We start from the raw sequence: 25,705 nt of genomic DNA, 5'->3' as shown, positions 1-25,705 counted from the left end.
TATAGGTTCTTTTCACATGATAAATAAGTTAACTAAAAACAAATCTCTCTGAATAGATTCTTCCTTCACACTAATTTCATTTAAATTTACAATGATTTTCCTACAATGTTTATTTTATTTAGTCCTCACCACAATTCTGAAAGATTAATGGAAGCACTCTTTGAATTTTGCTAGCCAGAAATCAATGCTAATAACCTAATATTTATTAAACTCAAAGCCAGCATTTATTAGTCTTTCTGTGTGCTAGATATGAGTTTTATAACAGCTCTATAAGATACTTATAATTTTTATCCTCCTTTTTACAAGAAATTGGAGTCCATAATTTTTATCTTCCTTTTTACAAGAAACTAGAGCCCAGAGTATTTAAGTAACTTGTACTGTCTCTCAGATGTGACAAAACCATGATTGTTACCTAACAAGCAGCACAACTAAATTGGCAAATAGAGGTAATGAAATTAAATCTTCTGCCTTTATTAAAAATTGATCTCAACTCTTAAGTGAATATGGAAGCCTAAAACATGGCTGCATAGAGGTGACTGAGGAGAGGAATCACTAACATTACAACTTGTTTTCAAGAAGATGGAACAACTCCAAAAGTAGGACATAATCATTATCTCAGATTGTTTTCCTACAACTTTTTTAATTTTTTTAAAAAGCCTAAATCCTGAAATCTGAGCAGGAGCAGACAGTTGAGCTAAGATGCCGGTAATCTCAATTACTTAGCAGTTTGAGGAATGCAGGAAACCCTACATATACACATAAACAAAAACATCTTGTTCTTACCCCTTTGTTACAACAAAACTGTCCAGCCTGTGTACTACTGAACTCTGCTTTTAGTTAGCTAAATACTTAAGAGAGCTTTGCTTTGCTTTACTGTAGTGTTGCTTTAGGATTGCAGGTACTTCCATTGCTAAGCCTGAATTTCATTATTTAGATGTACAAATATACAGGACTTAAGAGTGAACAAATTGGGGAAGAGATAAAGCAATAAACTTTAGTTTGAAGATTCTCTGGCAGTTTGATAGTTAACAATGTAGTGGCATCAACACTCTACATTGAAAGGAGGTACTTACAACCTGCTAATCTGCTGTGCTCCTGGTGAAAAATTATTTGTGGAATGTGTGATTCTAGAAGTTAGCATTCCGCCAAATTTGTCAGGAATATCAATATGGAAAAAAAAATTATGTGGATCCCTCACATATACTAGAATGCTAGAATGTTAACCCTTTATGGAGAGAACAATTGTATGGTTTTTCATTTCTACAATTTCTATTTCTGATGGAATTCTTTTTATAAATTGAACAAAGTTTTGTGTTCTTGATTTGTTTTATAAAGAATTTGGCTAATTGAAGGATTACAAAAGATTCTGACTGAAGTTCATTTTACCTTTATCAATAAAATTATACTTTTCCTTTTGAAAGCAGGTTGCATATTTATTTGGGAAAACTTCTGGAAATACCAGTTTATTAACATGGATTTATTAGAAAGTTGCTGTGTATTAGCCCAGCACATGATGTTGGTGGTAAATTATAATAGAAAGTTAGATTTTAAATTTGGGGGTTGTTCTTTCTTCCTACTTTCTTCTCCCTAATCACAAGCTAGTGTGTAATGTCATTACTTGTCTTTAATAGTGCATGTTCATTCTATCAGTTGACTGGTTGTAGTGGTAGTTAAAAACTAGTTCATTTTTATTTTTATCTGTGTTGGTTGCCTTTTTTGCAGATGTGTAGCACTTTGCAGTTTAGGTATTTGGATTTGTGAAGAGCTAGTCCATGATTCTCATCATCCTCAAATTAAAGAAGCTCTGAATGTAATTTGTGTTTCCTTAAAGGTAATAAAAACTGTATAATGACATAATAAGGTAGTTCAAATGCAATTATTTTTTGGCAAGGATGATTATATATCATGATCTCATAGAATAATGCACTTATAGTAAATATTTTTATTATTTTATTGTTAGATTATTACTTTGATCCCAGCTCTCAAGAATGATGCCACCTTCAGACTTAGGGCATTTTTTGGATGATTTTTATCTGAATTTTTTATATACTTAGTTTCATTCCTATATATGAAAAAGTGTATATGTATATGTGTATGCATGTGTATATTTCCTTCAAAAAAGGAAACTGGTCACTTAAAACACAGGTTCTTGAAGTTTTTTTAACTAGTATTCTTGTAACTTTTTAATTTTTATTACTTCCTAAATTTGGGGACTATTCAACTTACAGATTTTTTATTTTTCTTTTTTGAGACGGGCCATACTATGTAGTTCATGCTGTCCTTGAACTCACTTTGTAGCCCAGGCTGGCCTTGAATTTGTGATCCTCTTGCCTCAGCTTCTCAAATGCTAGGATTTCTCTTGAATGGTTTTATACTATTTTGTTATGTTTGATATTATTGTATGTGAAGGTATGCTCAACTGTTTCAAAGAAAAGAGACATTGTGGTAGCTACTGTTAATATCCAGTGGTCTTGTGAAGTGCTGTATTGCTTACATTGTTTTGTTCTGATTTTGTTCTGTCCTCTTTTGTTTTATTCTCTTTAAAATAAAATTTTTTAAAAACCCCAAATGCTAGGATTACAGGGACGCAGCACCATACCCTGCTCAACTTTTGACTTCCTCATTCTCTTAGCATCTCTCTTTTTAGCTAAAATAAAATTATATAATAATCTTACTATACAGAATGCATATGAATATAAGGAATGGTCTAAATATACAGCAAATCTTTGATTTTTTTTGAGACAGTGTCTTACTTTATAGTTCAGGCAGGCCTTGATTGAATTTGTGGAGTCCTCTTGTTTCAGCCTCCCAAGCTCTGAAATTACAGGAGTATGCCATCTTGCCTGTAAAATATACAGTGAATCTTTAAATTTAAAAAAAAAGGATATTGTAGTAAAATATTCATTCCCCTAAAATATTAGTCCCCCTCAAAATAGTCTTCACTTTTCCCACTTGTTCTCGCCACTGTCTGAAGATACTCTGAAAATCCTTTCTTGAGTGTCTTTACAAAAAGCCATTCTGAAAATCACTTTCATGGGTGTCCTTACAAGATATGACTAAAAATACGGTAAATGCTGCCACCAACTGTCACCCAACAGAAACACAAGCTTGTAAAAACATCACAGTATATACTCATCCATCATATCGGGCAGCATGTCACCCTGACTCTTCCCCAAAGTCAAAATGATTATAAAAGGTAAACATTTTGTATCAATTTTGGTCATAGATGTGGTTATGATAGAGCAACTAAAGATACTCACAAAAAAGACTTCCAGAACTTCTTCAGAAAGTAGCAAGAGCCAAGGCCAGCTTAAACTATGTGATGAAACTGTCACAAAGAAACAAAAAGCAAAAAAAAACCCCAAAACAGAACAGAGATAAAAGGCAGAAAAAAATAAGATAAATGTGTCTGAAGCAAGCGGAATTATATTTTAAGGATTAATGGCAGTAGGTCTTTTACTGTAATGTATGTATGTATGTTTGTTTTGGTACTGGAGATTGAATTTATCACCTCACACTTGTCAGGCAGGCATGTGCCACTCAGCTATATCCCCAGCTCTCTGTAACAATTTTTAAAATTTCTGTATTGACTATTTTTGGTTATCCTTGCAAATGAGTATTTTTAATAAAAGGATACACAATATTTTTTCTTTAAAATTTTAGTTCTCATTATCTGTTTAATACTCTAAACATAAATTTATCTTACAAATATTTTAATAATATATTTTCTTGACATTTTTCAATGTACTGTTTGAAGCACTTGGCTAGGCAAAGTGAAGAACAATGAGATTAAAACATGTATTACTAGCTTCTGGAGAGTAATATAAGTGAAAAAATTTTAAAATGAGTTATAAAATATAGAAAGCTGAGAGTATTCAATGAATAATGTCTGTAAACTGCTGAGTTCAAAGGAAACAGAGATCCCCTTGACTTAATTTTCAAAAAAGACTTTGGGACATTTTGTTAGAGTTTAAAAAATAGGTGAGAACTAGAAATGAATAAGTATCAAAAAGTTTGATTTTATGTTCTTGGAGAGTCATTTAAGAGTTTTAAACATTGAGAATGCTAGGATCAGAGCAGTGGTTTAAAAGTTTAATTTAAAAACGTTACAAAGAATAAATTTTAAATGTCTGAAAATATAACTCAGTGGTGGATCTCTTACCTGGCTGGTACAGGGAGGCTCTGGGTTTCATTCCCCAGTATCACAAGAAAGATTGATAATAAGAATAATGCCGAAATCCAGGTAACTGGAAATGTAGTAAATGTTTAATAAGGACAGTCAAATATTACAAAGAAAAACTCCAGCTTTATGTTTCTTAAGAAATATGTCATGATTTTATTTTTTCTCTGAAGATTTATCTTTCTAATAATATTTTAAACATTCATAAATGTGTATGACAAAAAGAAATATGTCTTGAATTTAAAATTTTTGCTTTGGTAAATAAGAAGCGTTGAAGGGACACTAGGGGAATAGGAGAAAAAGAAGAGTCAAAATATATTATGTACAGGTACAAATCCCCTAGGATGAATGATTATTATGTATATCAAAAGAATACCAATAAAATTAATTTTTAAAAAAAATTTAAAATTTTAACAGTGATTTTCTTTGTTATCATTATTGCAGTTTACTAATAAGATGGTTGCCCATGTAGCTTGTAACATGCTTCACATGCTGGTTCATTACGTACCTAGACTTCAGATTTATCAACCTGATTCTCCCTTGAAAATTATTCAAGTAAGTAATTTCTTAATTATTTTTCCTATAACCTTGTGAAAGAGTCTTAGATTTGTATGCCTTGAATAAAAAATATTTTTCAGAAGACATAAAATTTTTTTTCCTTATGAGCTATTTGAGATTTTATGTAAGGTATATTTAGAAGAACTTTCTACTTAATGGATCCAATCAATTTGTAAAAATGTAAAATAAAAACACATCAAAAATTTATTCTAATACATTTTTAACACATACATAAACACTGAATGAGACCAACCAGTTGCGAGAATAGATCCCCCTACCCTTTTTTTGAGACATTAAGAGTCTCATCACATAGTTCAGGCTGGTGTTGAATTCACTATGTAGCCTCAAACTTGTGGCAATCCTCCTGCCTCAGTCTCCTAAGTGCTGGAATTACAGGCATGTGCCACCATGCCTGGCTCTTCCATTTTAATAACATCTTTATTATTATTTCACATGTCTCTGTCTAACATTTATTTATATAATATCTGCATATATGTTACAGATTAAAATGGAAAGGGACCCAAGAGATGAAAGGTTCAGTAACTACAGGGAGAAAAAGAGGGAATATAAAAAGAATTAAGATATTTTATATACATGTACCAACATCCCACAATGAATGTAATCATTGTGTTCTGCATACATGTACTGATAAATTTGCAAATTAAAAAAGAAAACCTCCTTTTTTTTCCAAAGCATATATTTACATATACAGGTTGAATGTCCCTTAGCTGAAGAATTTGAGATTTTGGAGGTTTATGGATTCAGGAATATTTGCCTAGATTTTTACCAGTTGAGCATTTTACATTCCAAAATCGAAAATTTTTTGATTGTTATGTCAGCACTCCAAATGTTTTAGATTTTGAAACATTTCAAATTTTAGATTTCAGATACTCAACCTTTATATATTGGAATCTGGAAAGACAATAGAATGGATTTCTTGGGCTGATACTGTGACAGTGATTTTTATAAACTCTTAATTGTATCTTTTAATATCTTGACAATTATCTATGTGTTTATATATATTGATTCATTTCCATGAATTGAATTAGGATGAAATTATACTTGACAGAACATGTATATGTAATTTTGAGTCTATACTTGGGAACTTTAAATGATTGACAGTTAAATATACTTAAAAAGTTTACTTATTTTCATTTTTATCGGTACCAGGGATCAAACTCACGACTGCCTGCTTTCAAGGCAGGCGCTTATGGCACTGAGCTAAATCCCCAGCCCCAAAAAGCTTACTTATTAAGTTACTTAAACAATGTATGTTAGGTTAAAGTATAGGTATTTAGATAATGTCCTTAGGATAAATTTGTAGCAATAGATTTTATTTTGGCATATAACAGCTAACTTTAAGATGTATCATTACTTTATTTTGCACTCATTTATTTACTCATTTGTCTTGCCTGTAGATCCTAATAGCCACTATCACTCATCTTTTGCCAAGTACAGAAGCCTCATCTTACGAATTGGACAAGAGGGTAATTTAAAGTTTGTTTGCTATCTAATATGTTGGTATCTAGCTTAAAATACTTGTATTTCACATTTTCAAAGATATTTACATGATAAAAATTCATCTTGCATTCACAGTTATAGTGAGAACTATATTTCCATTATTCATGTATATTATATATGCTATATTATATTTTAGTTCAAGTTTCATGTTTATTTGATAAAGTTTTTGAATTTCAGGACTTTAAGGAACCTTGGAGAACATTTTACCCACTTAATAATTATTTTATTATATCCAGTCAAATTATAATGGAGACTATTACTTGTGAGGAATTCAGCATCACTGAAACCATCCACTTGTCTTTGTATAGCTATTACTGGTAGAAAGTAAAGATATTTCCAGTAAGCAAAGTACGCATAATATGTAGAGCTAGTCACTTAGGAAAAGTCATTCTCTATGTCCATGAAAAAGTTCTACAAACTCTGGATTTACCATTGTAAATTTATTATTATGAGAGCCACTTTATTATTTCAGCTTGTATTTGTCTTTTCTAGAGTTTCTTTGTGTTTTCATTTTATAGATTTTCATATCTTGCCTGAAATTCTGCATTTCTTCATCTTACATGAATTTTCTTTTGAAGACTCTTTAACATATTTATTATAATTGTTTTAATGTCTGTGTGCTAAATCTAATATCTGTAGTCATCACTGAGTTTGTTTCTGTTTTTTCACGATGATTCCATTTTCCTTTTTGTTCATCTGTCTTCTAATTTTTTTTATTTTATATTAGACATTATGTACCCATGTGGAAAGTAGATCTCTGCTATTTGAATAGCTTAATCCACATGTGGCTTTACATTAAAAGTTCACATTAAAGTTTTAATTCTGCATTTGCACCATTTAAAGTGCTTAATTGCATGGTTACATTTCTGTTACTGTTTCAAGTTGTTTTGCTTGGATACATACACTTGTTTCTTCAGTGTCTTTTATATCACTGATTTCATCGATTTACTTTAGAATTTTTTATTTTTCCCCTTTGTATTCGGTTTAAATCTCATTTGGCATAGTTCATGGCAAAGATATTCTTCAGCTTTAAAAGAGACTGAGTCTCCTCTTTTATTTGAAATGCTTGGGACTAGAAGCTTTTAAAAAATATTTGCATGTAATTATTAGATATTCATTTATCTTTCCTATATACGTTACCCACATAGCCTTAAGATAATTTTTTAGACTATTTTTAACATACCTGCATTTGAATTGTAACCCTTCCTGTGAGGTCTACCATAGAATTTTCCATTTATGGCATCATGTTGACACTGATGACATTTTGGATTTTAGATTTTAGATATTTCGATTAGGGATGTTCAGTCTGTGCTCCATTTTCATCCCAGAGTCTTTCATTTTAGTCTGTTAAAGTCAAAAATTCTAAATCTAGTACCTTAACACTATTAGAAAAACGAATTGGCTGTGTCCTTCTGTTATCATTTTTGGCTTACAAAGACCTAGCTATTATGATGAAAAAGTTTTTCCCTTGTTTACTTAATTAACTAAACATTTATTGATCTTAAAGTAAATCTGTGATAATCTGTTGCACTAAATTAAACATAGATAAATAAGATAGTTTCTGCTCTCAAAGAATTTTAAGATTAGAGAGATAAGTGAGGCAATGCAATGTAATAAGCACTCTTTTGCCTATGTTAATGTATATAAAATACCATGGAAGAAGAAGTAATTTAACTATTAAAGAGGTGAGGGCATGTTAATCAGAAACTTCTGTAAGGGTAAGTAGGGTTTACTACATAAATAGAGACAAGAAGTGGAGCCATAATGTTATTCCAAATAGAGAAAATAGCCTATGTACAGTCACGGAGGTATAAAACAGAATGATGTATTTTGGGGAAATATGAACCAGTTCCATATTATAGAATATGAAATGTGTGATTAAGAAGGAAATATAAAATTTGAGAGATCAAAGAGCCAAGTTATGAAGGGCTACAGTGCATGATAAAATATGGATGAAATTTTACAGTTTTATAAAATTATGAAAGTAAAATTAAATGGAATAATATGGTAATTGTGATCACAATAATTTCTGCAAGAATTGATGACATTCTGCACTAAGGCAAAAGGAATAGAGAACAGATATTCATAACGTGGAATCCACAGTCAAGGAAATGATGATGAAAAAAATCAGAATTGTTAGAAAAAAGTGGATTTCAGTTTTTGTGCCCTGAAGGACTAACATCCAGATGGAAACCACCAGCCAAGAGACCTGACTAGAAAATTTGAGGCTGGAACTAAAAATACTAGCATTCTTAGCACATGAGTAGTATTAAGATTTGGGCTTATATGAGATTGCTTTAGGAGAGACTGTTGTGTGAGAAAAAATACCAAAATAAGCACAAGGAAGAATAATAATGAAAAAGCAAGCAAAGGAAAATTCAGTAAAAATGACCAAAAAGACTAGTGGAAGAGATACAAGACCAGGTCCAGAAGAGTATACACACAGAAGGGAAGATTAATAATCTCCCAAATACTTCCTGGTCTCAGATTTTATCATTCATTCATATACAGATCAGTAGAAACAAATAAAAGCAGGTTTGAGTTAATACTTTTACTCAATCATATAAAAATAATACTATTCAATGTACCTTTTTGAAATTATATATACACTTAATGCGGAGTCATCATTCAGTATGATTTGCCCCATCTTTCTTGGACTGATAACAGGTTTCTTTGTATTTTCTAAATACACTATTCTATTGCTCTAAACAGCTTTAAAATGTCTGACTGTCCTTTCTATGCAATGTATTGGGAACATTACATAACTTCATTATTTTTCTCTTCTGTATTGAATCCAAATACTTTTTTTCTTTTGAGTCACTTTGAGTATTGTTTTATTAGAAACTTGTGCATTGCATAAGACAGAAATGTTGAATTATTATTTTATTCTCTATCTAGGAACTTTCAATCTTGTTATGCAGGCCATAGTATAGAGTCATTTCTCAATCCTGGCATTAAAATTTCTTATAGTTCCTTATCTTAACCTCAGATCTTTAAGAATATGAGTCATATTTTGTATGGGGCACAAGTTTTTAGATTTCTAAAATACTTCATCAGTATTGATAAATACAGTCTTAATCTTAAAAAGAAATGCAACAAAGTGAAAACATTTATATGGTCAGTTTGTTTTGGTTTTGGATTTTACAGTGCGGTGAAGGATTGAGACAAGGTCTCACTATGCAGGGCAGGCTGGTGTTGAACTCACTATGTAGCCCAGGCTTGCCTCAAACTTGTGGCAATCCTCTTTCTTCAAATTCCCAAGTGCTGGGATTACAGGCATGTGCCACCATGCCCAGCTTACATGTTTTGTTTTTGTTTTTGTTTTAAATCATGTATGGGTACGTGGCAATAAGTATTCTAAATGCATCATTTCAACTTCAAAATAATTTTTTTATTGTTAGTCATCTTTCTCTTTACTAGAAAAAAAGTACCTGACATTTAGTTATCTGTTTCATGGTTTCAGAGGGTTCAGTCTATAATTGGCTGGCTCTCAAAGGCAAAAATGTCATCATGGCCAATAAACATGATGGAACAAAGCTGCTACATTCATTCAACTGGGAAGCAGAGCAGGGGAACAGTGCCAGAGAAAAGACCTAGGAACCAGATAGTCTCCAATATCATAGTAATCACCCAGAAGAGTCTTCTGGGTATTAACCTCTGCAACTGATTTTTTCAACAAACCAAGTAATGAATGATACAACCACAGTATTATTATCAGTATTATGAAGCTAGCATCAATATATTATCTAATCTGTATGTCTTAGCCAGTTTCTACCAGGTCTCAATAATGTCCTCTTTGGCAAGAGAAAACTGCAAATCATATTTTGCATTCTGTCATGGTTTGTCCTTGGTCTTTTGTTGTGTGGAATATGTCATTAGTCTTTCCCTATTTCTTGATGTTGACATGTTTGAAGTGTAGCCACATTTTTTATCCACATATTTTATAGAATTTCCTATAATTTGGGTTTGAATTTCATTGTGGGTTTTTTTTGTTGTTGTTTGTTTGTTTGTTTTTTGAGACGGGGTCTCGCTATGCAGTTGCAACGATCCTCCCACCTCAGCCTCCCGAGTGCTGGGATTACAGGTGTGAGCCACCACATCCAGCTATTTCATTGTGGTTTAATCACTAAGCAGTAGTGTTTATTTTTTGTTACTAGTTTTAGTTACGAATGTTTGATAGGAATGTCTCAGAAGATTGTTCATTATATCAGATAGCACAGATGTCAGTTTTTTTCATTACTGATTGGTGCTAGCTTTAGCTGATTAAGGTGATGTCCTCTAGGTGTTTCACTGTTAATCTACTATTCAGCCTTTTCCAATTAACAGATATTTGTAGGAAAATACTTTGGAACTGTATAAATATCCTGATATTCCTTAAACTTTTACTAACTGGTTTTCCAACCATTGATGACTTAACTAAATCATTTTTTGTAATAGTTACCAAATGGTGATTTCCTAATTCCATCATTCCTTTCACATTCATTAATAGCTTTATACTGTGAGGAAAGGCCTTTTATTCTTTCCTATTGATTTTATCTCTATATGGGCTCGTGATTCTCATTTTATGTGATATAATTCATTTGAAATAAGGTCTCTTATTTCCTTCCATTCTTGTCCTTGTTTTTTTTTTTTTCCAGTCAACAATCCTATGCTTATTTTTGCACAACTGAATAGATACATGTTTATTTTTTTTTTCTACACATAGTCTAGTTAGCCTTTGGTTAACATAGTTTTTGTTTCTGGTTTTTTTTGTTGTTGTTGTTTGTTTGTTTGTTTGTTTGTTTGCAGAAGGGGTCTCAGTATGTAGTTCAGGTTGTCCTTAATGCACCATGTTGCCCAGGCTAGCCTCAAACTTGTGGAGCTTCTCCTGCCTCAGCCTCCCCAGTGTTGGGATATAGGTATATATCACCATACCTGGTGGTAGTTTAGATTTTTCATTTGATACTGTATCCTATATATCACAATACATCAATTCATAAAGTTTTTCATTCTTTTTTTACATCTAGATTGGATTAGAACTCTATTGTGTGAATGTACCATAGTTCATTCAACTACTTTTCTGTGTGTATACATGTAGGCTGTTTCAAAGTTTTGGAAATGCAAACACTACTGAAGTGTCTAATTTTCTGGGTATATATTTCTATATTGTTGGGGTATGCCTTTAGGATATTTTTAGAAGTGGATACTGGATTAAAAGGTAAACAGATATATAGTATTTTTTTATCAGTTCTACCAACAAACTAGAGCTTCAACCATAGATTTGTTATATGTTTGAAATTTTTGCCAATTTTGGTGAACACCAGTATCACCATGTAGTTTTCATTTACCTCTTGCTGGGAGACTGAATATCTTGTTTCTTCCTTTAGGGTCCCCTATACATATACACTTTGTTGTGCCATTTCAACCTAGAGCCTCATTCATGCTAGACGAGTGTCCTACCAAGTAGTTGAATCCTTAGCCCAGAAAAGTGTTATGGATTTGGTTCATTAATCCTTTCTTTCTTTGTGTGTGTATTTTTAGTCATTATTAGTCTTATATACAGCATTTACTTGGGTGTTGCTTTGCTAGACAAACTGAAATTCTTTTTTTTCTTCAGGAAGTTTTCCTTTAGAAAGTTGTACCCATTCTGATAATACTGTTTTGATCTGTTGTTTTTCATCATTGTTACACATACCATATTACATTTTCTATTATTTTCTCTGTGTGATATATTTCCTTTGTTCTTTTATTTTTAAATTTCTCTTTTCAGGAAATTTTGTAGTTTTGTACTTTTGTTCAAGTGTTTACATGTGTTTTATACATGCATATATGTGTATGTTTTGTGTACACCTTTTAAAATATCTTTGTATTCCTTTTCTTAACCTTTTTCTGTTTATTATTTAAGAGCACATTGTAATATTTAATGAAAAGATTGATTCCTGTGCATTTTCTGTACATTAACAAATCAACTCACCTTGGTTTTTTATGGGATACTGGGGATTCAACGTAGGGCCTTTACACTGAGCTACATCTCAGCCTTCTATTCATTTTGAGATAGTATCTCGGAGTCACTAAATTGATTCAGTCTAGACTGAAACTTTGCAGTACTCCTGCCTCAGTTTTCCAGAGTGCTGGGATTACAAATGTGCACCCCTGCACCCAGCTTGATTCTGAATTTATTAAGATGATTTTGTTTTTTTCTTGTAGTTATTTTCTTTTTTTTTTTTTTTTTTTTTTTTTTTGTCTTTTTCATTTTTATCGGTACCAGGGATCGAACTCATGACTGCCTGCTTGCAAGGCAGGCGCTTATGCCACTGAGCTAAATCTCCAGCCCCTCTTGTAGTTATTTTCCTGACTTAAACTAGTTTTATCCTTCTTGTAGTATTTCTTTTTTTCTTTAATCAAACTTTATTGGTACATTTTAGATATACATAATGATCACATTCGTCATGGAGTATTTTTGTACCTTTACATGATATAACTTGATTCTTTTTTCCCCATTCCTCTTCCCTCTCTTCAGCCCTTCCTACCCTCCCCATGTACAATCTTGTAGTACTTCTTAGTTTTAAAATATGATCAATCTTCCCACTCCCTGTATCTCTAAATGCTTGTTTGAAAATATTCTTAATAAATTTAGAATGCTTTATTCTAGTTTTCTTATGCTTTCCAGTTGGTTTTGGAGTAGGAATTCCCTTGTTGTTTTCTTTTTTTAGTAATTAGATGAAGACCGCTGTTGTCATTTCTGCAAACAAGGCTTGGGATAGTTTACAACATTCTTATTTCACGAGTTCCCTATTCTAGCAGTTTTAAGTTTTGCAAGTTCCAGAATTGCCCCTTTTCTTTTTCTTTTCATTGCATGTTTTTCAAAGGATTTTTTTTCTCAAAGCATATTTCTCCATTCTATTTTAACATTTTCCTCTTCTAAATGTTACTTTTCTTGTATGTGTCTTTTCAGTCCTTCTCTCTACTTATAACCTGATCTACTAGTATACTTTTTTAATATTCTCACACTTTGGATGGACTTTTTCTTTCTGACTTAGTTTTAAATCAGTGTCAGCTTTGCAGCTGTTTTCTTCTCTCAATTTTTCTCAAACTAATCTTGCTCTTCATGAATCCATACAATGGGGAAATGTGGAGAAAATTTGATGGGATTACCTGTATATTTTTCTATTTACAGGTAGTTTAAAGTCTGGATATTTGATTTTCTGGTTTTACAGAATGTATAAGTTTTGTGATGTCTACTGCTTCTTACTCTTTTGGAGAATGTGTGAGAAAATTTAGGCCAGAAATAACTTATTGGAAAGTTGGTCTTTAAAGATGATCAGGTATCTTGTTGTTACTTGATTGCTGCTTTTGTGGCACTAATTATTACTTTCTTAGTATTAGTTGTGATTTTTTTTTTTTTTTTTTTTTAGGCAATAGAGTACATACTTCCCTTTTTGTTCCATGTTTGGCTATTTTCTGTTCATAGCTTCCAGTAGTTTAAAAATGTGCAGTGGAAAAATTCATTTTTTTAACATAAGTAATAATTTCAGAAGTTGCTTAAAGTACTCTTTTGGGCAGAATACTCAGTGAAGTTTTGGCTTTTTTGGTTTTTGTTTTGTTTTGGGTCCAACTTTTTGTTTTTTTGAGACAAAATTTCATTGTGTTCTAAGCTGGTCTTGAACTCAGTAAGTGGCCTTGAACTTGCACAGATCTTCTGTTGGCCTCCCTAGCTTGGGAAATTATAGGTGTGCCTTTGTTCCTGGTGAGGTCTTGTTAAATCAGAGAAAAGGCAGAAGTGATTAATACACTTATGGACCAAAACCTTTCATTTTTATTCCATCTTTATGCAATAAAATAAGTTTGATTAATTGATATCTGTTGACTTGTGTGTGCGTGTGTGCACATACACATATGCACATACACTTACTATGGGCCTTACATGTTCTAAACAAGCCCTCTACCACTGAACTATACCTACAACACTGATTATAAATTGTCTTGAAGCTTGGTGTTTTTGTTCTAATTCAAACTAATTTTTAACATTCCTGTTTTTAGTATGCCTAAGATTTCATTATGCTTTCCTGAAATATGAAACAGAAAACCATAATGATATTCATATGTAACATGTTCAAATCAGTTAGATCTAGGTAAATATTATTAGGGACATAGGGCTGATAGTTCCTAAATTAGAATTTTGAAACAGAAAAATAAGAAGATGAATTATTGAGTGTTAGCAAGCTTTTCCAAGTTTGCAATTGCGATGATTTTGTTGTTGTTACAGTTGGTAGTATCCTTACTTCTCTGCCTTCTGGACTGGATCATGGCCTTACCTCTAAAGACACTACTCCAACCAGTCCATGCTGCAGGACCAGAAAATGATAAAGCAGAAAAATCGGTTCTTAATTGTATTTATAAGGTAAACTTCCTTAGTTACTTCATTGTTTATTTGGTAACCAAAATTTTTTAAAATTACAGAAGCAATTACTATAACATTTTCATTGTTTTACAGCCAATAATTTTCTAAGAATAAAGATTCGGTTCACAACACGTAAAGGTAATTTAGGAATACTTTCCACAGGACACTCTTGTTTCATTGCAAAATTCTGAATTAGATCTTTGTCAAATAAGAGAATCAGTTTCACTTGTTCTTTTTTTGAAAAGGTATTGTAGCCCAATTAAAGACCCAAGTCTTAAAATATTTACAGTTTTTGCCAAGTTCTTGTGTGAAAGTTCACTTTTTTTCCCTTTTGCATTTATTTATTTATTTTCATTTAAACGTGGAACTTAAGTATTTTTCTTTTCCTGTATATTTATAGGTTTTACATGGCTGTGTTTATGGAGCCCAGTGTTTTAGCAATCCAAGATATTTTCCAATGAGCCTTTCTGATTTGGCATCTGTAGATTATGATCCTTTTATGCATTTGGAAAGTCTCAAAGAGCCTGAACCTCTGCACTCTCCAGATTCAGAACGATCTTCTAAACTCCAACCAGTAACAGAAGGTAAAATGAGTTCTCTTCAGGATATTATTGCTTGAGTTCTTGTTCTTCTTTTTTTCTTTTTCTTTTTCCAATCAGATTTAATTGTCACATTCTAGATATACATAATTATCACGTTCATCACAGAATTTGTATCTGTACATGACATAACTTATTTCTTTCCTTTTTTATTTCCCTACCTTTTCTTTTCTTTTATTTTTTTATTTAAGGAGAAAAAGGAAAAAAAAACAGAAAAAGGGTACAAGTATTATAAAATTTAAAAAATAAACAGTAAGAAATCACTAGTTAATAGATTACATATTCTCATCTTAGCAATAGTTGTTCAAGTTACAAAATTAAAGCATATAGAGTGGACATTCAAACAGTGAGACTGCAAACAGTTCTGTTCAGTGATCCAATAAAACTCAGTAATATGGTCACTATCTTATATACTTAAATATACATGCAGTTACATCCTTTAGAGCACTTTCTTTTCCTCTTTTTTGTACAATGACAATTACACATTTTGGGTTTTATTACTCCCACTGTTCTTATTACTTTTTTTTGAAGAGAGTAAAACAAAATGTGACATAACAGGACACAGTCAGTCAAATCAAAAGGATGGACATAATACATAATGTGTAAAACAAAATACAAGGTGATCAACAATGGTTACCATAATGCCTCTTGCTAACTTAAAAAGAATAGCCTATACCATCAGTTATAATAAAATTGAACAAAAAAAGAACAAAACCAATAAAACCAAACATTGGAGACATTAGAGGACTTCAAAAGAAGAGAATAGTCAACCAGAATGGGCGTCATAATGAATCTTATTGTCTTCATAGTTGTTGCCTATACTTTCAAACTTGGTACTATCAAGCAAAACAGAATAGAGGAAAATCAGTCAAAACAAGATGGTGAGAACAATACAGGGTTTCAAATCAAGTTAATAGGAAATCATAGTGGGTTACTATAATATATCCTGCTATTTTTTATTTATTTTTCCCTTAATTAAAAGGATAGAAATGAAAAATAATAAAAAAAGGAGACTGAGATAAAAGAGGGCATAACAACAAAACAGCACAGGTCAAAACATAACCATTTAAGCAAAATAGTGTTTCACCACAAGATAATCCTGACATAAAAGTAGTTACCATAGTGTCTCTTTCCTTGAAATCTTTGAGTATAACTTCGTATACTGTAACATCAAACATATTAAGACAATGTAAAACCGTTCAAGAGAATGACAGTATTACAGGGTATTTAGAATCAACTAACAGAAAATGAACAATGGTTTCTGTATAATCTTGTCTATAAAAGTTTTTGTTTATATTATCACATATAATAAAATCCAATAAGGTACAACATGTTAAGACCAATGGAGACAGAACAAAAGCTTGATGGGACTTAAAAACAAAATGATATTAAATCAGCACTACCTATTTTGATGTCTTGTTTTCTCCAAAGTAGCTGTTCCTACCATCCAACCTTCTCTGCCTCATTTCTGTTGAGCTCTTTTTCTATCATTAGTTGTCAGTTTGTCTTCTTCATTTTGTTCTCTGCTCCATTCATTGTGGCCTCTCTGCCACTGTTTCTGGAATCTTGGTATTTTTCTTTTTTAGAATATTCTGCAGTATTCTCTGTAGAGTTGAATTGATGGTTGCATATTCCCCTAGTTCCTCTTTATCCTGGAAGCACCTTGTTTTTCCATCAATTTCTAGGGACAGTTGTGCAGGATATATCAATCTTGGCTGGAGGTTATTATCTTTCAAAGCTTGAATTATTTCCCCCCACACTCTTCGTGATTTGATGGTTTGTGCCGAGAAGTCTGCTGTAATTCTGATGGATGTTCCTTGTAAGTTATCTGTTTCTTGTCTCTGACAGCTTTTAATATTCTGTTCTTATATTGGATTTCTGGAATTTTGATTATTATATGCCTGGGTGTAGCTCTGTTTGGGTTGTAGGTGGCTGGGGTCCTGTATGCCTCATGCATCTGAGCATCTTTACCTTTTGCTAAATTAGGGAAATTTTCTTGGATTATTTCTCTGAATAGCTTTTGTCATTTGTTTGAGTCCCTACTTCTTCTTTTATGTTCTTAATTCTTAAGTTATAGATCCTCTTATCATCTTCTAGCCTTTGTATTATTGCTGTTTGTTTTCTTGTGATTTTTAAGAAGTTTTTCATTTCATGCTCCCACCTTACAAATCTGTCCTCCAGTTCAGGTAATCTATCCTTAGTTTCTTTCAAGCTATTATTTCAGCTTTCAATAGAGTTTTTAGTTTCGTGGTAATCTCTTTGAACCTGCTTCATGTATTCTATGTTTTCTCTATTTTCTCCATCAAACAATTCTCCCTTTTTTTCTGTTCTTCCATTCCACCGTTGGTTTTTTTCTTGGGCGGTGCTTAGCATTTCTCTAACTATTCTATTTATTTCTTGCTTTATTTCATTAAATACTTCATTTTTAAACTCATCTGTGAGGCTCTGGAGATACCACTTTATGTCTGTTGGTGCCGTGTCTGCTATTGCATGTTTTCTGTCTTCATTCTCCTTTGCATTTCCCTTTCCTGGATCAGTGTTCTCAGGATTGGGGACTGAAGACCCTTTCTTATTGCTCCCTCTTCCCATACTTTTTGTTCCTTCCATACAAGCATATATAGGAGGCCCAGGTTTTTTTTTTTGTCTTTGTCTGTTACACTTTGTTTGAATCCGTCAGCTAGGTGTTCCCGCCCACTGCAGTATACTAGGGAGACACAGACCTGGGCAGCCTCTGCTGGGCCCACCCCTCCAGGTCAGTCACCCTACTGAGAAGGCTTCACTGCTAGGGTGCACCGCCAGGCGCTGGGACCTGGTATGGGCTAGCCTACTGGATCTTAGTCCGTGGTGTCACCAGGCCAAGTGCTCCCCACCAGTCCCACTTGAGAGGGGAATATGCGACTAAAGTCACTGCAGTGCCCTTTCCAGCTAGTCTGTCCAGTCCCAGAATGTCCTCTGTTGGAACCTCCTAGTTTATGAAAGGGTCCCCGTTCCTCTCACTCACCACAGGTCGATGCAGGGCTCCCTGCCAGTCCCACTCTCAACTCCATTTGGTTCGCCAATTCCCACTCTCAGAGGTTTCGCATCTCTCTCCCTGCTGTGCTGATTGGGACACAGCAGCAGCAGCAGGAAATTCAAATCACAGCTTCCAGAGGCGCGGGTTCCAGCTTCCACACTGAGATTTTTTCTGTTCCTGTTATAGCATCGGGATTGCATTTCCAGTTGGTTTCTCTCAGCTTAGTTCCTTCTTGGGTCTGCAGGGTATGTCTCCTCTTGCTTAGGACTCCTCACACTGCATCATTCCTGGATTCTAAGCAGGCAATCTCAGAGAACCTCTGTGGCTGCTATTATCTGTCTGCCATGTTCTCCCAGAAGTCCCAAAAGATGAAATCCCAATTGATTCTTTATGATACTTCCTGTGCAATTGTGATTTTGTTTAGAAAGTTTTTGCCTACATGTGTCTTCAAAAATTCTGTCTTCCAGTAGATTTAGCATTTCTGTTTTAATATTTAGAACTTTAATCCATTTCAATTTTAGTCTAGTGCATGGTAAAATATATGGGTCTAACTGTAATCCCCATCATGTGCAAAGTCAATTTTTCCATCCAATTTTTCTTTATTAAGGAAACTCTTTCTTCCAGTGAATGTATTTGGCACTTTCATCAAGATAAGGTGACTAAGTATGTTTGTAGTTGTTTCTGCACTTTGTAATATGTTCTATTGATCCTCAAGTCTGTTTTTTTTTTTTTTTTCCTACTACCATGCTGTTTTATCACAGTAGCTTTGTGGTATAATTTCAACTTTTTGAGTTTGTGATGCCCTTGCCTTGCCTTTGTTGCCCAGAATTACCTTTAATATTCCAGGTCTCTTCTCGTTCCAGATGAATTTTAGAATTGTTTTCTCTAATTCTGTGACATATGTGTTGCAGTTTTGAGCAGAATTGTATTAAATCCATATAGAATTTTGGAAGTATGGCCATTTTCATCATAGAGGTTATTCCTACCCCAATGCAAGGGTTATCTTTCTATTTTCTGATACGCCCTTCAATCTCCTTTTTCTGTAGTTTTCAATATAGAGGTATTTTACTTCCTTTATTAGATTGAGTCCCAAGTATTTCTTTTTTTCTTACTGCTTTTTTTTTTCAGATGCTATTGTGAAAGGTGTTGTTTTCTTAATTTGTCTCACTGAGTTTATTATTTGTATATAGGAAGGCTGTTGATTTTTGAGTGTTAACTTTGTATCCAGGTACATATTGAATTTGGTTTTTAAATCTAGAAGTCTTTTTGGTGAAGGTTTTGGGGTCTTTTATGTCATATTATCATGTCATATCATGAATAATGATAATTTAACTTCTTTTCATATCATTATTCCTTTTATTTTTTTCTCTTGTCTAATTGCCCTGGCTATAGTTTCCAGAACGATACTGAGTAAGAGTGGTGGTGGTGGAATATCCTTGTCTTGGTCCTAATTTTAGGATAAAAAAATTTCAGTTTTTGTCCATTTAGTATGATGTTGACTGTTGATTTGTCATAGATGGCATTTATCAAATTGAAATAAAGACCATCTATTCCAATTTTCAATATAGTTTTTATTATGAATGGTTGTTGGATTTTGTCAAAAGGTTTTTTTCCTGCATCTATTGAGATGATCGTACAGTTTTTGTCCTTGGCTCTATTAGTATAGTTATTACATTTATGGATTTATATACATTAAACTATCCCTACATCCTTGGGATGAATTCCACTTTATCATGGTGTATAATCTTCTTGATGATTTTCTGCATTGTTTTTTCCAGTATTTTATTAAAGATTTTCACATCTATGTTCATTTGGGAAATTGGCCTGTGATTCTCTTTCTTAGTTGGGTCCTTGCTCAGTTTTGGTATCAGGGTCATGCTTGCTTCCAGGAATAAATTTGGGAGTATTGATTCCCTCTCAATTTTTTGAAAGAGTTTGTGAAGTAGTGGTATTAGTGTTTTCTGAATTTCTTGTAGAATTCAGCAGTGCATCACTCAGGATCTGTGCTTTTCTTTGTTGCTAAGTTTTTAATTACATCTTCAATTTCCTTGATTCAGCTTTGATAGTTAAGATTTGTATGTCTTGATTCAGCTTTGGTAGTTCTTATGTATCTAGGAATCTCCATTTCTTCTGCATTTTCCATCTTATTAGAATACAAGTTCTTGAAGTAGGTATAGCTGATTTGAATTTCTGCAGGATCTGTTGTGATTTTACCCTTTTCATTTGTAATTGTGTGAATTTGAGTCTTTCCTTTTTTTTTTTTTTGATAAGGTTAGCTGAGAGTTTCTTGATTTTATTTAATCTTTCAAAGAACCAGCTTTTCATTGCACTGATTCTTTGTATTGTTTTCTTAGTCTCCATTGCATTAATTTCTGCTCTGATCCGTATCATTTTCTCTCTTTACTAGCTTTGGGCTTGGCCTGCTCTTCTTTTTCTAGAAATTTGCGATTCCACATTAAGTATTTCATTTGAAGTCACTGTTTTCCTGATAAGGATATTCACTCTATAAATTTCACTTGTAGGACTGCTTTCATTGTGTCTCAAAATTTCCAATATGTTACATTGGAATTATTGTTTAATTTTAGAAACTGTCTAATTTGTTCTTTAATTTCATCCGTGACCCAGTGGTTGTTTAGGAGGGTGTTATTTAATTTCTGTGTGTTTATGAAGCTCCTATGGTTTCTTTTGGCATTGATTTCCAATTTCATTACACTATGATCTGATAATATACATGAAATAATTTCATTTCTTTTACATCTACTTATGCATGTTCTATGAGTTAGTATGAGGTCTGTTTTGGAGAACATTCTGTGTATAGCTGGGAAGAATGTGTATTCTGATGTTGTGGGGTGAAATATTCTGTAGACATGTACTAAGTCTATTTGTTCAAAAGTTTGGCTCAATTCTAATATTTTATTGTTGATTTTTTTTGTTTAGTTGATCTGTCTTTTTGTGACAGTGATGTATTCACATCCCCCAATGCAATTATATTAGTGCTTATTTAATTTTTCATGTCCATTAATGTTTCTTTTATATAATTAGGTACTGGTATTTATTGCATATATATTTATAATTATTATCTCTTCCTCTTCGATTGTTCCCTTTTCCAGGATGTAGTGATTTTCTTTGTCACTCTTAATCAGTCTTGGCTTGATGTCCACTTTTTCCACAAATGTAATAACTACTTCTGGTTTTTTCCAGATTCTTGCACATGGAGTATTATTGTCTCTCCTTTGATATTCATTGTATGAATTTCTTTTTGCATTAAATGTGTTTCTTGTATGCAGCATATTGTTGGATCTTGTTTCTTGATCCATTCTTCCAAGTCTCTTTCCTTTGATTGGTAAATTGAGACCATTAACATTGATGGCTATAACTGATACGTATTGACTTTTTCATATTATTTTCCTGTTATCTACTCCCTTTATTTTCCCTGATGGATTCCTTCCATTGGAGTTCATAGAACTTCCACCCTTACTATCTCTTTCTAGAATGTCCTTCAGAACACTTTGTAGTGCTGGTTTGGTGTTCATAAATTTCCTCAGATATTCTTTGTCATGGAAGTGCCTGTATTAATTTTGAAAGATAGTTTTGTGGGGTATATCACTCTGGGTTGTAGGTTGTTTTCTTTTAGAGCTTGAAATACTTCAGGCTTTCCTTACTGTAAGAGTTTGTGTTGAGAAGTCAGCTGTAATTCTGAAGGGCTTTCCTTTATAGGTGATTTGTTTCTTCTCTCTAACATGTAGAATGTGACCATGATAGTGAATTGATGGCATACTTTGACCTTAAAGATATGAAATTCGAAGTTCAAAGAAATAGGGCTGATAATAAGTTGCTAGTGGTTTGTCTAGAGCACAAATACACAAGTGAAGTCATAAGAATTCAGTTATGGCTAACATATAAAAGAGACTTACTGGTCAATGTAATATAGCTAAGTAATTTAGACAGTAATTGATATAAGCAACTTAAAATCGCCTCTTTAGATTTGACATAGTAAGTTACAGTTTAACTTATATTAAAAGATTAATTGCTCTTTGCATTTTTAAAGAATCATGGTAACATTTTGACTCATGACAGTACAGTGTATCTCTGGAGTTTGTTTGATATAAAAGGAAGTTTTAATGTGTTCCATATAAAATTTACTGTACAATATCAGTCACTGCATAAAAAGATGTAAAGAGCTTAATATTGATACTACAAGTTCTGTGTAATACTACTCTCTAAATGTATTAAGTTTTTTCCTTTGGACTTCCTCAAAGGTATTGAGAATCAGATAAATGCAGAATCTTTTAAGATCAGCCGTGAGCCAACAACATTTGATTCTCTGTTTCATGACTGCATGCTGTGGGGGTTTTAATGTAGTGAAAATGACTGATCATTGTATCCCTAAGACATGTTTCATCATCTTCAAGTACTTTTTTGGCCAGTGAATTCTAAACATAAAGTGTCCCTAATCAGTTCAGTATTGGATTAAACAAGACTGATTTGAGAACTATTGGCAGTAGTAGCTGTAATTATTAAATTTACTAAATAATAAAGCAAGGTAGTGAATTTTTTGTCAAATGGCAGTAGTCTTATTAATAAAAAGTCATCATTTGCAGGATCAGAGTGAAAGGAGGTTCCAAAGGGTTTGTTCTGTCCTAATTATAGTTTCACCTATACATATTATGCAAAGCTAATATTTAAAGCTTTTGCCAAAATTAACTTCCTCTGCATGTTCTATTACAGTGCAGTGAATTACAGCAGCTTTTTATGTCTTGCTGCTTTTGTGTGCCATAATAATCTATAATTATGGGTTTGCTGCAAATGCCGTAGGGTTTGTTTAATCTGACAATCTGAAAAGACAACTCTGAAAAGACATTTAAATGAATGCTGTTTAACACAAAAGCCTTAGAAGCATTGATATCTTCATTTTGCATTTCCTCCTAAGTCTGGCTGTTTTAGAATTTTATTTTTAATTTCTAAATTAGATAATTTTATGTCTTATTTTTAAGTTAATAGCTTAGTATAAGAGAAAGATGTATGTTGTATAGTTTATAACTCAAAAATAAATCTATACTCAATTAACAAGTTGGGGAGATTTTTATCCTTTTACATATCCTTAATTTATAGTGAACTTAGAGAATTATTTTACCAGCATCTGAAATCAAAGTTTATACTTTGTTTCACTGTTAATAATTGTGACAGTTTTGTGATCAAGCTCTTCCTACTTTAAACCAAGTAGGAAGAGAATGCATCATAGATATATTGGCAAGAGAATATATAAGGTATATAGTCAGGTACCTAGGCTTGGGGGTTTATGTTTTAGGGAACAGCTGGCTCCTTTTTGGAGTTTACCTATAAGCAAGTTTGTAAAAGTAACTCATAAACCAAGGTTCCTTATAATATTCTTAAAATTAAATGATTTCTATTGTTTGCATTATGGTTTTGTACATGAGTTTTTAATTCTTTTTTTTTTTTTTTTTTTTTTTGTCTTTTTCCTTTTTATCGGTACCGGGGATCGAACTCACGACTGCCTGCTTGCACGGCAGGCACTTAATGCTGCTGAGCTAAATCCCCAGCCCTGAGTTTTTAATTCTTTACAAGTAAACCTGCTTATTATTACCTAAGAATGAAGTTGAAGAATTTTATATGATTTGTCATGATCACAGAGCACATCAAAAACATGAATTCATTGTGAATTCCTTTCTGTAATCATTGCTATTAAATAATACTTTTTCTCCTTTAAAATGTAAACTTTTATGTTCTGTAAAGAAAAGTCACTTAGAATGAGTTATCTGTTTAAAGTGTGTCACTCAACAGGAAGGCAATGAGAGTAAAAAGTAGAATATTTTTCTCCTACATCAAATATTTTAGAGCTGTTATTCGCAATTTTTAATTACTATTTAAAACATGATTCATTTATATTTGGATGAGCATTTTCATTTGAGTCTGGCTATTTATTTAGTAATTTATGCTAAGTATACTCTGATACTTTTTTTGGAGTTCCTATACATAGAGAAAATTTTTAAATGTATTGTTTTCATTTGTCACAGCTTAACAAAAGAGAAAAGTGTAGAAATTAGAATTACAATAAAGGAACAAATAACACTGAGCTGAGCAGCAAAGACCAGTTCTGATATGAAATCTAAGGCAGATTACTTAACTTTGTAAACAATTGTCCTTATGCAAAATGAAAGACACTAACTAGATTACAGTGTAAACAGTCATAATTATAATTAAGGGAAAGCAGACATTAAATTGAAGCCACGCCTGTTTCATATCACCCAGTGATACAGTTTTAAAAATAGAGGATTAAGTTAGTCATTTAGTATAGAACAGCTGATTTTCAGAAGTAGTGTAAATATGATTTTAAAACATCTCAATATACTAAAAAATTACATACAGGTATATAAGCATAAAATTGACCAATAAAGGAAGATTAAATTTTCAGTAATAAAATTTTAAAGTCAGTGTCTAAGAAAACCATTCCTTTTAAGACTTGGAGAAGATGTTGTTAATATTAATGGGCATAATAACTGACTGATTCTCACTCTTCATGTTTTACATACTGGTGTTAGTTTTAACTCTTAAGGACTACCGCCTTTAAAATATAATGCTAGTCTCTCTTGATCCCTTTTAAGAAATTGTACTAGCAATGGAGCTAAGTCTTTTTTAATGTTAGGTTTATTGAGGTATAATTTGTATAAAATGTATTCTTTTTTGATGAGGGAACTTTTCTACGTATTGATTATGTGGGTGGTTAAGTTGTTGGTATGACTTACTAAACGTCCTCTAAGTATTGGACTTGGGCATTTTATTGTGTGTAAATGAAGACATTCTTAAATCTGTATTTATTCTGACAGCTAAGCCTTAGTGTTCACAACTGATTAACTTTCAGATAACATACTTAGTCAAGGATATTCTGTGACTATGATAGAATAATTTAGAAACTGTATGACTGTATCTATGTCTAAAAGTAGAAACAAGAACACTAACCATGCATGCATGTGCACACACATACACACAACTAAACATACTCTTATAACATGACTAATACATCTTTACCAGTGACAGCTTTCTTCCTGTTTCTTATATGAAAAGTATTGAGATAATCATCAATCCATTGTTCTCACTTCCTGAAATCTCTCAGCGTAAATCTGGCGTCACCATCAGCCTTCTGTACAGTCACACTGACAGTGTAATTCATTAGCTTCAGCTGTTTACTATCTGCTTTCTCCTCCCACTGCTCTCTGTGACCTCTATCTTCCTTCTCCCTCCTTCAGATTCTGACACAAGATGTCTTGCCTTTTTGGGATTCTCAACTACTATGTCTTTTTCTCATTTTACTCTTCCATTTCAGTTTTTAAAGTAATTCATATGAATATACTTATCTGTTTGCTTTCCTTAATGTGCTTAGGGAAAAAGAAAATGATTTTGAATACCACTGTTAAACTGACCTGGAAGAATTTCTT

At 32.6% G+C, this 25,705-nt stretch overlaps 1 protein-coding gene across 7 annotated transcripts in view; it reads left to right on the top strand.

The window, feature by feature from the left end:
• Ralgapa1 (Ral GTPase activating protein catalytic subunit alpha 1) overlaps positions 1 to 25,705 on the top strand; it is a 240,660-nt gene that overhangs the window by 140,834 nt on the left and 74,121 nt on the right. For all 7 annotated transcript variants that reach the window (XM_063246661.1, XM_013154645.3, XM_013154647.3 and 4 more), the window contains 5 exons: positions 1,723 to 1,831; positions 4,625 to 4,735; positions 6,157 to 6,225; positions 14,505 to 14,639; positions 15,040 to 15,223. In XM_063246661.1, the coding sequence (XP_063102731.1) occupies positions 1,723 to 1,831; positions 4,625 to 4,735; positions 6,157 to 6,225; positions 14,505 to 14,639; positions 15,040 to 15,223 (608 nt within the window). The remainder of the gene's footprint in view (positions 1 to 1,722; positions 1,832 to 4,624; positions 4,736 to 6,156; positions 6,226 to 14,504; positions 14,640 to 15,039; positions 15,224 to 25,705) is intronic.

The sequence above is a fragment of the Cavia porcellus genome, unplaced genomic scaffold (genome assembly GCF_034190915.1).
Source record: "Cavia porcellus strain 051 isolate PalLab524CR breed Dunkin Hartley unplaced genomic scaffold, mCavPor4.1 scaffold_1, whole genome shotgun sequence".
NCBI classification, from domain to species: Eukaryota; Metazoa; Chordata; class Mammalia; order Rodentia; family Caviidae; genus Cavia; species Cavia porcellus.
The sequence above is the reverse complement of the archived record's forward strand: the minus strand, read 5'-3'. Positions and strand labels throughout refer to the sequence as shown.